Raw genomic sequence first — 12,478 nt, 5'->3', positions numbered from 1 at the left:
AGCACTTTCCTCTTTCATTATATCTGGGGGGGGCACTGCAGACCCGTGGGTTTAGAGGGGAGGCTGAGGAGCAGGTACTAAATAGTTAAACTGTTACAGATGAAACCACTACTCTCCTCTAAGCCCCCCCTCCTCCAGTTAGCCATTTTTTTATTTTGTGCGTGAGGAGAGGATTCAGTATGATTGACCACCGGCCACATGGCCTGCGGTTCAAATCCCGACAACGGCATCCCGGCAACAGGGAAAATCCTGATCGTCCCAAGGTTAAGTATTTCCTAACCTATCTACCCCCTAACCCACCCTTAGGGGTGCCTAACCCTAACCTCCCCCACCAAGTGCCTAACTCCCCTTCCCCACCGCCTAAACCTAAGTCCCCCAGGGGGGTGCCTAACCCTTCCTGCCCCTAGCCTAACTCTAAACTCCCGGGGGGGGTGCCTAACCCTAAGTCCCCCCCCCCCAGGAACCCTAAACCTAATCCTACCCACCCGCAGCTGTCTGCGCCCGGCTTACCTTCGATCGGTAAGCCGGGTGTCGGGCTCCCGGCGTAGGTAAAATGCCAGGCGTCGGGATAGAGACGCCTGTCATTTAACCCCTTGCCGGGATTAGACAGTCGGGAAGCCGAAGGTCGGGATTCCGTCCGTCGGCTTCCCTGAGAGGCACAAAGATTATTAGTGTAGGAGTGTTTTTCTTTGTTGTCTGAATCCTCTTCTGAGACCAGGCTTTTGAGAGTGGGCATTCTGTCAGCGCAGGCAGCTGTCATCTGTCTCTAGCAGCCGCAGCCCGCTCGCAGCCCCGGAAGAGGGCCACCAAGCAGGTACCTGTTGGTTCTCTGGGGCCCTATGTGTAGAGCTGGAGACCCTTATTTGCTGCACTTGCAGCGCCGCAGCTCGGGAGCCGTGGGCGGCTTCAATAATACGGCCACTACAGATTACAGAGGTGGCTGCTCCTCAGGCTCCGTTTCTGTCTCAGAGCAGTTACAGAGAGTGCAGCATTAGGCTGGCTGCCAAATTGACTCTTTTCTTCTTTACAAATTTATTTTTAATGGCGGGCGCCATCTTTGGTCACTTTCCCAGAGCATGGGGAGGTCCCTCTTTTCAGACCCCCCCCTGCAGGTTTTCCCAGGTTGTGATGTAACTGTAATGTCTAAAGGCCCTTCACGGAGAGGACGCTGACGTCATCAGTTAGTGTCCGTAACACGTCACTAAGGTATACACTGGCTGATGACGTCAGGGTCAATCTACGGAAGGGGATATAGCTACTTTCACTTTTAAACTCGGGCAGACTCCAGAGAGCTGGTGAGTGTGGCTGGGTTTCTCTGCCCGGGGTTTTAGCTGTCCCTGCACATAAAGCACCCGGGATATTTTATTATATCGTAGGTTTCCCTACAAGAGGCAGGGAGCAGGATCCTCTCTGTGTTATTTGTGAGACTGAGATAGTCAGAGTACTCGTACGTCTGACTGAGGAGGTGTTTCTGGCCTGGGCTAAGGTCATGGCCAAGTTTATTGCGTCTCTGGCTAATGAGGTATGTGTCATCCGCAACCAATTGGAGATGAGTGCCTCAATTCCTATGTTTTTCAGCAGCCTCTGCTTTCACGGTCTCCACCAGCTGCTGTAGCTGGTGCCTCATTGGATACTGGCTTAGGGCGGTATTTAATTAGTTTCGCACCCACGATAAAGTTTCGCTTGCCGGACTTTTCGCCTGCATCACGTATTTTAGCTGTGGAAACTTATCGTGTGTGCCCCCGCTATTTGCTGTATTCAGTTCCAAAAGATGCATAAATGGAGACACGCGAAGTCAGAATAGGCGAAAAGTGGTGTCAGTATCGGGTAAATCAGCCTGAGCCCCCCAATAAGCTGCAGAAACATTGGGGATCAATGTAGTAGTGTCCGATTAGCCCTAGTAAAACTGTTTGGGGTACTTTAGTTAGCACAATTGTCACTAATTAGTGTTTTTGCACAAATGGTGAAGAATGGCATAAAGCAGTATTTTTCTTATAAAAATAAGTAGTCCTGTCAAATTTGGGGTACCTGAAAATGGGTGCAAGCATCTTTAATGTCTGTAAAGTGGACTTTTAAATAAAGTGAAATTGCACCCCCAACAATGCACCTGCAGTCCCCAAAACATGTGACCCCTTCTGAGTGCACCCCCCAAACCTTATTTCGCTAGTTTGCTAACTTCTTCTCCCAATTTGCACTTTTCACCCACCAAATTCAAAGTAATTTTTTTGGGTGTTAAGTTTTTTTTTTCTGACTTTTTTTTTACGCAGTTGTCCTTTTGGGGGCTGTTCCAAGGGTTCTAAGTGCTTTCCCCACCTTTGCACCCCCCTAACAAACATTTTGCACTTCTTTTTTCCACCTATTCAGAGGCAAATCTTTTTCGCCTATTATGGTGCATACACACGATCAGATTTTTTCTTCAGATATGGACGATAACGATTTAAAAATCGTTCAGTCGTTCATATCTGAAGGAAAATCGTTCATATCTGACATGCCTGAACGATGGACGATCAACGATGCGCGTTCCCGTTTGTCAGATAACGATATCTGACATCTGATGGGTTTGCAGTCAGACTTGGACGATCCCATTCATTTTAATGCAGTCAAAAATCGTTCAATCGTTCAAATCGTTCAAAACTTTGGTCAAATCGTCCAAATCGTTTAATCGTTCAGTCGTTCATCTGACAAGTCTGACAAATCTGACCGTGTGTACGCTCCATTACACTGCATTGACTTTCCGTGTACGCGAAAAGAGAATTGAATTGAATACCGCGATACTTTTCTGACAGGCGAAAAGTCACAATCGGCGGTACTTTTTTGCGGATCTTGGTTTTTTGCTTCTAATTGAATACGGGCCTTAGGGCCTGATTCAGACTTGGGAAAAGAGAGAGATATCTCTGTCAACTGTGAACCTGAACAAACCATATTACAATGCAAGGTGTGTAAATACATACATTTTTTACATGTTGCTTTTGCATATAGCCCACAAATACTGCACAGCTTTATTATTACTCTACAATTTAGATGTCAGTTTGGAAACACTCCTCCCAAATCTAAATCTCTCTGTACATTTTAAATCTGCCCCACCTGCAGTGCAGCAATATTTTCACCAAGATGATCAGTTGAGAGAGATATCTCTCTCTATTCCCAAGTCTGAATCAGGCCCTTAGTCCAGAAGATAAACTGTCAAGTGTCTGTTCCTCCTTGGAGAATTTCACATGGTCATCTGCTCCCAGTTCAAGGAAGCACTGGGCATCCATTTTCCTGGTGATGAGAATTCCAGCAGCTCCTCAGGTGAGGATGGGGAGATTCAAGATCAGTGCTGAGTTGATTATTCTAGTTGGGAGGATAGCTCTCCTGACATCATGGGGATTAGCGACCTGATTCTGGCCATCCGCCATACCTTACAGATAGCAGAGGATAAGCCCTCTGGCCTCTATGGCTCCTGAATCTTTTTAAGAAAAAGAAGACACAGGTTGTTACTTTCCCTACCTTTGCTCACTTTGCAGAAGTGTTGGGTGAAGCATTGCTCAAGCCCGACAGACATTTTAAGCTTCCTGCAGGGTTTCGGTATACATACTCATTCGCTGATAAGGGCACGGCTGTTTGGAAGGTTCCCCATTCAGTGGATCCCCCTATTGCCCTATTAGCGAAGGCCACGGGCCTTCTCCCAGCGAGTTCCACTACATTAAGGGTGCCACTGATGTTAAGTGTGAGACTTTGCTTAAGTCACTGTTTGCTCTTGCAGGAACGACTCTTCGGCCAATCTTAGCGGTTTTGGCAAAGACCATCCAAGCCAGGGCAGATCCATATGATATCCTAACCATCGTGGACAACTTGAAGCAGACCTCCATCTATGCTGGTCATGCTTTTTTGGTCGCCTTATTTCACTCTGTCAGGTATGTCCGCACTATCAATTTCAGCCAAGAGGTTACTGTGGCTACTATACTGGCAGTCGGACACTGTGTCCGTTGGAAGCAGTTAAGTTTTCGGGTGAGTACGTTTGGCCCCGAGCTGGAGTGTAGCATCACCCAAGCGGCAGGGGGTAAGATTCTGTATCTCCCAATCATAAAGAATCTGAGTTACAGTATATGTGAGCTATCAGTTAGCAGCTTGGCTGCAATGTGCCATTCCATAACGGCCTAGTGATGTTGAGCTGCTGATAGATGCACAGTTGAGCATTGCGAAATGTTCGCCACCTTTTTGCCATTTGTTGAATCAGCCCCTATATGTTTGTTATGGATAATGCCAGTGGTCATCCAAATTAGAAATGGCCAGACTAATATCAGCAATAATCATACCAATAGTTTCATTACACAAAAATAGAGAGAACCTGCAGGCAGTGAAATTTATAGTTTTGTTTTAAGACAATAAATTGTTCTTGGGACAAAAAAGTAAAGCTGCCTGACATAACTGAGACTAAACAAAAGAAAAAACAATTGCTATGTTAGGGCCTGATTCAGAGCCACTCGTAAGCGGCAGCTCGTTCGCTCTGAGCGATGTTTGCCCAACTGCGCATGCGTACGGATCGTTATACGCATGCGCGAACCAGTCAGTGCGGCCGAAATTCATGTGCTCGCAAAATAGCGAATGCCTGCTAATTTGAGTGACAGAAAGAGGCGTATGTGGGTGGTAACAAGGGAAGGTGCTTGAAAACGGGGAGTGGAGATCCGATCGCAGGCGTGCTTAAAGGTCAAAATGGGCGTTTTATGGGTGTGCATATTTAAAACAGCAGCGTCATTGACCACGTCACTGGGTTATTTTATAGCCAGAACTGCTCGCAAAATTGTGGTAGCAAAAACCAACCACAAGAATAGCGAGCAGTTCATACCCTGTTCGATGTACTCGATTAATCTAATAAATAGCGGACATGACGTAGGATGCGAGTGGCCAGGGGGCGTAGTTTCCTAAAAAACGACTGCAAGTTTTGTATGCTCGTTCAGACCTAGAGGCGTGAACAGACCGCAAACAGCGAACGGTTCATTTGAATAGCCACCCCTATTTTCTGGACGAGCGAGCGCTAATTGCGTTCGGCTCTGAATCAGGCCCTTAGTAAGCTGTCCATGCACAATTTTTGTATATGTAACCTCTTTCTCTCTCTCTCTCCCCTTTTTGACAGCCATAAAGACATTTGTATCTTGTTCTGAATATTAATAACTAATTTGGTCTAGGAGTGACATCCAACATGCTGGTTTGTGACATATGTACACAGGAAATTCTTTCTGAAGATGATATGAAGAGCCATTTGCTTTTATCACACATGGAACAAAACAATTGCTGTCCCTTTTGCACCATTGCTGGAGTCACCTATGATGAACTCCACCATCACATTCAGTTAACGCATGCAGACACACTAGAGGCCTGGAGTAGTGATGAAGAACATCCTGAGGAAATCCATAAGCCACCAACTTCTCCCACCAGTAGCTCAGACAATACACAAACTAAAAAGTTTGACCCAGGAAACCATATCAAAGTCTCTCCTAATAAAACTAGATTACCTCTCCACATTGGGCTGAATAACAACAAAATACAGAGCAATCTGAAAACAGAAAATGTCCTGAGTAATGCTCCCAGTAGTTCCGATTTACCTTGTAAAGCAGAGTCTTCTTGCTCACCTCCGACAACAAATGAACCTTCATTCACCAGTACTATTTTTGACCAAGAGTTATTGAATCAATGCAACTCTCAAACATTTATGTCTCCACCAAACACCACCTTCAATGGTGACTCTGTTCTAGGGTGTCCTTTTTGCTTTGATGTTAAAAGTTCCATTGAAGAACTTGAGCTCCATGTAAGGATGGAACATTTGGATCTCATAGACACACCTCCCAAAGGCTAGTATTTACATGATTATCTTGTTAGCTTCTTTAATGAAGCCTTTTTTAGTAGGGTAATGTAATTTTAGTCTTGTGTTAACGCATATTGGCCCTCATTCAGACCCACTCGCGAGCGGCTGTCCGCTCGCAAGTGGGTCGATGGTCTGCACTGCGCATGCGCACGACGGAGGGAGCTCCGTCGTGCGCATGCGCGAGTCGCTCTCGGAGTGTCTCATCAAAGGGGGCGTGCTGTCGATGTTGACTGACAGCACGCCCCCTTTGGTGGGCGTGCCGGGGGCGTGCCTGCCAGACGGAGGCGTTCCCAAGGGAACGCCTACCGTCTGAAGCCGGCCCCACTGACATCACTAGTGATGTCAGTGGGAGTGATTTTGGCTCTGATAGAGCCAAAATCACTCCTGGCCTTGCGGTTGAAAACCTCAACCGCAGGCTGTTGCTCGCAGTGGCGATGGTCAAGACCATCGCGACCATCATCCTGCACGCTCGTATATGCTGTGGGTGGTGACCCACAGCTATACGAGCGTCCAGGAGGATGCTCCATATTAATGGAGGCGGGCCCTGATTCAGAGCGAGCGCTCTGGTCAGAGCGTCCGGCACTGAATCAGGGCCATTAAGTAGTATTAAAAGATAGGCTGGGTACACATGCTGAAAAAAATTCCTGCACAGGCAGGCCAAAGAGACTATTGTGTGGGGCACTCTTAGTTAATTCATTATAATAGTAGAGAAATTGAATAGTTTGTTAATTTAAAACATAAACTTTTAATAATACTTGTTAAAATAATAGTGTGCCAGACACCCAGAAAAATATGGTAAGGTGTCCACTATAAATATGTAAAAAATATATTTTTTGGATTGAAAATCACTAGTTTTAATAGCAAAGCCCTGCTTTACAGAGAAAAACTTGATTTATAGCAGGAAAGATTAGGCGAAAGTAATATGAGCTATCTCTCTATCCCATATATGGAGAAAGAAAAGAGACTCACATATAGATATTTTATCGTATAGATATATGTATAATAGCAGCTACAAAATTAACACTGATAATATATAGTATATTTTTTATGCATGGGATTACGATGAATAATCTTAATGATTACTATAAGACACCAAAGATTGTAAGTCAGCTCAAAATATTGTAAAATAATGCAATTAATTGTTTCTAGTCAGAATTTGCAAGAAAATTGTCTCAGGTCTATTATTTGTATCAACTCAGAATACTCTGCGAATAGTCTGAATCAAAATTATATTCAAGTGTCACACAATAAAAATGTGTACATATAAAAATTGATGAGAAGTTGATATCATACAATTAAATTGTGTACATATAAAAATGAGAAGTTGGTACATAAATCACTGGCATATGTGGCACAAAAATAGACTTATGAGTGAATAAATGTAAAGAAATAAGAAAAGTCAAAATACTGCTAAGTGTCACCCCCACTTCTGCTTTTGCATGGAAATAGTGCAAGCCGTGCAATGAGAGAGTGAGCACTTGCACTATTTCCATGCACATACACATGCTGTCTGCCGCTGGGTCGTCCCATCTGCCGTGCAGCACAGCAGATGGGATGACCCTGATGTCGGTGTTTGGGAGTGTGCAATAGTGCATACACAGCAGAAGATGTGTACGATATGTCGCTCCAATCTGCGGGATCGGCTGACAAATCATCTGATGTATATCCACCCTAGCTAATTTTTCTTACTCTTAAAAGGTTTGTTTTTATTTTGTACAGATTTAGTGTCCTACATGTAAGACCTGCATAACACTGGTTATTAAAATGTAATTGCTGCAAAGTAGTTTGTTACATCATATGGTCAGAGAAGATCTGCAGATCCCTGCAAAAGATGGAGAACAATGCACAAAATGGTTTAACTATTTACCCTCACAAATCTAGTAAAATAGGGCTCAAAGACTTTTGTCCCTGTTTGACCAGACCAAATATACAGAGTTTGTATTCTGTTTTGTTTGATTTTAGTCTACCTAAACACTTTTCCCAGTTGTGTTCCCTTGATTAGCTTGGGAAAAGGAAATCCACCCTAATATACTCCTGTCTACAGCAGCTTATCAGTGTACAGTATTTCTGCCATGCTACGCCTGTTATGGAGAAGAGACGCTGTGGTTACTATTCACAGCTATGCAGCTGTTGGATGATCGGCGTCCCAGCGTTTTGTTTGTAGCATTTTCAGTGTGTTAACTTTACAGCATCTCTCCTACAATACAGACAGACCATGCTGGAAAGCAGTTTCAGAATTGTTAAAGATGGTTTTCTGAAATTACTTACCCCTAAACCCTGTGTTTAGGAGTAAGTTGGTTCTGAAACGATTTTGATAATTGTATTAAAACAAATGAATGTATCAAACACGCAAGGTCAAGGTACATGTATAGTGTAATAACAGTTAAACCCTTACCAGTATGTGTTAAAACATGGATTTGCAGAGGAATGACTCACAACTAGGTGACTGGGCTAAAACAAAACCGGTTTGTAAACTGGCACAGCTTGTGTTATCTGAGAGTACTGGTATTATTGTATATGGATTTTCTAGTTATTTCTACCAAATATGGCTGAGAAGAAAGAAGTGTTGACTGCATGCACATGTTGTTTTTTTAACATTATACTTTTGTTTCTATTAGGAAATACCAGTCAAGAGTATGATTGCCCTATGTGTTGTTTGCGTTGCGCCAATGGTCATCTCCTACAAGAACATGTAAATCTGCATTTGGAGGAAAACTTCTGTGACGAAGGTTAATTGTTCTACTTTAATTTTCTACAAAGGGGTAGATGCATTGCACTGTTTTCTCATTTACCCTATTAATCCCTTAGCTATTAGCCCAATGTACACTTAAAACCACTCTTCTTCTTCTGGCACCCAAGGCTGTAGCTACTGAGGTAAACTAAATCTCAGTGTAGTGCCAACTTTGACACCCCTGTAAACCCAGTATAATGGGATCTGGGCCACTCTTAACCCTCACCCATATGTCCGAAAAGTAATTGGAAAGCAAATAAAACTTCTTAAGCAAATTGTAACAGCCATCTTACTACTTTTTCTTTCCTCTCACTTCCTCCTGATCCAATACAGTTTAGATTTCTTCCCCTCTCCACAAGGAGGGAATAGACGAAAGATACCTGTAAACATGATTGAAAAGAGAGGAGGAGCGGTAAGGGGAGGAAAAGTATAGAGATGATATCGGAGGCCAAACAAGCTCATCATCTTCTAACCCTCCAAAGTCCCCCACGCCTTTCTCTTTTCCATTGATAAAATCCTCATCTTTTCTGCCACCATGTCTGCTGTCTAGGAGTTGTCTCTGACTATGCACTCTCTTCTAATCTTAACATTTAGGCCACTTCCAACTCAATATTCCCAGAGTTAGGCCTTTTTTTACCCTGTAGGCAAGAAAGACAACAACTGTTGCAACTTCCTCTTATTTGACTTTCCTTGCTTCAGCCTCCACTCCAATTCATTGCTTCTGCTTGTCTCATTTTTCTCTGTAACCACTTTGCAACTACCTCCCCTCTCTGTCAGGCACTACCATGGCTACCCTTCCTTTAGAGTTCAATTCAAACTCTTCACTATTCCCTATAAAGCCTTTTCTCTCTTCACACTTCTGTCCATTTTGGTATGTCAACAACTGCCACTTTCTTCCAGTCCCGCCTTCAGAATTTTGCCAGTGCTGTCCCCACTACTGGAACTCGCTGCCGCTCACTATCAGACTCTTCATCTCTCTACAAAGCATGGACAGTCAAAACATATTTATTTACCATAGCATAGCAGATCTCATCCTAAGCCACTTCTTTCTGTGCCAGCATACACTATACTCCATTGTGACGTCAACTCAGCCTTTAACCACGTGTAGCAGTACTGAACCAACACTGGTCTGCAACCTATTGCTGGGAGATCCTCTGACCAGCCGTTACAACAGCTCGGGTGGACACGCTGTGCCATAGCTTCATTGCTGCGGTCGGCGGCCACCTGCCAGCTTCGGGACAGTTCCGGTGGACATTGCTGTGGACGGCGTCCATCTGCCAGCCGCAGGACACCACCGAGGAACCAGCACGTTGGGATTTCCTTCACCTATAACCCACCTGTGTTCCACTGGGAGACGGATCTAATTGTCGGCGCCCACCACAGATTCGATCCATCTCCACTCCCTCGGCTTCACCAGCGGCGGTTGATATCACTCAGCCGGCACTGGTTGTGGAGGAGACAGCCAGCTGGGATTCCTCCTTGTGACTATGTCCAGGCGATCTCCTGAATGTAAGGTACCTTAGTTAGATAGCCACATTACCAACAGACTATGCGAGTCTCTAATCTTCAAAAGATTATTACAATGAGAAGAACCCGGTCTACCTATTAAAGATCTGATAATTTCATGATCTTTGCTGTCTCAGTACTTATCGCTACATAATATTTCATAGCTACATCCAGTGCCTTGGACTACCTTTTGTTATATTGTTGCCATAAGTGGCTATACAGTCCGGAATTCCATGTGTGAGACTCGTAAGATACACAGTATCCACCATTGCCATACTGCAATTCTAATAGCTTCTACATCATCACTGTGATTTTCAATGTCATTTTCCTTGTAGGTTTTGTTTCTTGGCAATCAGAGCTGCAATTTTGTTTTCTTAACCCATCTGGATTCCTTTTATATGTTTTTATTTTCTATATTGTTGATTGATATCTGAACTTGACTCCTATTGTTTGAATATTTCTTAGTATGAAATTAATTTGTAAAGTATTTATACTTCAGTTGTACCGCGCTTCTTTCCTTTTCTTTCTTTCATATCTGTATATTGTGTGAGGCCCAGCACCTCCTTAGAAGCAGCAGTCCTGTGGGATTGATTTATTAACTTAACACATCAACAGATACCATTAATCTATACCCATATCTTTGGCACCCTCCATTTGTTTTCCACTAATGTACAACACTGAGAGACACAGAATTGAAATTTTTTTTACATGAAATATGGCACTCAAAATACGCTGGTTAATCACTGTATTCTAATCAACCATTAGTGGCTGAATGCATTTCTTGTTCATTCTGAGGAGGTACTATAGTTAACAGATGTTGTTTTGTATTAATGTTTAGTTTATTTCTGCTGCATTACATAGATGAAAAGGTTTATTCCCATTATGGAGATCAAAAATTTGATATTTACATCTCCGATGTTGGCAAATATGCGCAGAAGTCGCACTGTGCATGTGCAGACTTATTTCTGTGTTGTGGGTCGCAGTGCCCCAAGGCTGCAGCATGACTGCCCCGGTGCTTGTGTTTGCGGGTGGCAACAGAAGGCGTTACAGAAAACTGGGGCGTGTTTTTTGGGCATGCTGAAGCCAGTGGCTGCGTCCTTTGACGCAGCTTCACTGGCTTCGGCAGCATGATTTTGCCTGGTATACGCAGTAACCTGAGGGTTACTCAGATGTCCGATGGTAACACTGATTATCCGATGCTAAGTATTTGGGCGCAGCTGCAGATCAGAGAAGCCGGCACTGGGTGTTCTTTTACTTAAGACTCCTCCTATGGCTTTTTCATATTTTTTCACCGCTGTGCTATCGTGTCCATCTTAAAAACAGGCCCATTTTTCAATACTTAGTATATGTTAGTTTAAGGGGGGGCATGGTAAGAGTGACACTGATGCAATTAGATTGTGAAGGCAAAGTTGCCACTTCAGGTTTTATATTGCCCTAATACACACAGCTCATAATGTCGATGTTAAAATGTTGATAAATGTGCTAATAGGCTAACCAAAATGGAAATGTCGACATTTCCATTATGGTTAGCCTATTAGCACATTATCAACATATTATCAATGTCAACATATTGAAGGTGCTGACATTAATGATGTAAACATGTTATCCTACTATGGATGTGCAGTGTAGCCATTTAACCTTTTATTCTCATCAGCTACTATTGTAATGTCGTTTACACTATCCCTTGGATGATCTTTATATGGAAGCATATATTCTTTCCTCACATTTATTTATATTTCCTGCATCAGGTAAAAAAGGATCCAGTTTTGGACATATATTGACACCTCATTGTATGAACTTATTTAGTTGCTAAAATACTGCATAGTATGTGAATATACTGTAGCACTGTAATAAATTATAGAAGCAACAATAGCCTGACTAAACATAAGTTGTAATATATAGAGTAACACCTTTGCTTGGAAACTGAAGTATACAGTACTAACAGATAGTTCATTATATATAATGGAACTTTACATTCTTTTCTTATGATTGGTCTCATCACCCTATTTGGTACAGCTTGCCAATGATTTCCATAGTGTAAAGAGAAAAAGTAAGTAGCCTAACTGTGTGTAAAAGATAGACATGAAAGAGCAGGCAATTATGCCTTTGTGTGGGTATCACAGGGGATTTTCCTACAGTTGTGTGTTCTCTGTACCAGTGATAAGATATAACGAGCTGCACTTTACAGTGGAATTTCAACTACAGCCATGGCCAAAAGTTTTGAGATTGACATTGAAGTATTGGTTTTTACAAAGTTTGCAGCTTCAGTGTTTTTAGACCTTTTTGTCAGATGTTACTATGGTATACTGAAGTAAAATTACAAGCATTTCATAAGTGTCAAATGCTTTTATTGACAATTGCATTAAGTTTATGCAAAGAGGCAATATTTGCAGTGT

At 43.0% G+C, this 12,478-nt stretch overlaps 1 protein-coding gene across 4 annotated transcripts in view; it reads left to right on the top strand.

Annotated features, from left to right (window-relative positions):
• Positions 1-1,167: 1,167 nt before the first annotated feature.
• Positions 1,168-12,478, top strand: part of ZUP1 (zinc finger containing ubiquitin peptidase 1) — a 29,219-nt gene continuing 17,908 nt past the window's right edge. The window contains exons 1-4 of one of the 4 annotated variants that reach the window (XM_088480960.1): positions 1,168-1,295; positions 3,746-3,896; positions 5,117-5,831; positions 8,464-8,574. In XM_088480960.1, the coding sequence (XP_088337086.1) occupies positions 5,183-5,831; positions 8,464-8,574 (760 nt within the window). In that variant the 5' untranslated portion in view covers positions 1,168-1,295; positions 3,746-3,896; positions 5,117-5,182. Of the gene's footprint in view, positions 1,296-1,349; positions 1,523-3,122; positions 3,292-3,745; positions 3,897-5,116; positions 5,832-8,463; positions 8,575-12,478 lie in introns of those variants that run through there. The other 3 variants (XM_088480962.1, XM_088480961.1, XM_088480963.1) reach the window with 3 other exon arrangements.

The sequence above is a fragment of the Taudactylus pleione genome, unplaced genomic scaffold (assembly GCF_031769625.1).
Source record: "Taudactylus pleione unplaced genomic scaffold, aTauple2 ptg000259l, whole genome shotgun sequence".
NCBI lineage: Eukaryota > Metazoa > Chordata > Amphibia > Anura > Myobatrachidae > Taudactylus > Taudactylus pleione.
Note: the sequence above shows the minus strand (reverse complement) of the source record. Positions and strands in the feature narration are given on the sequence as shown.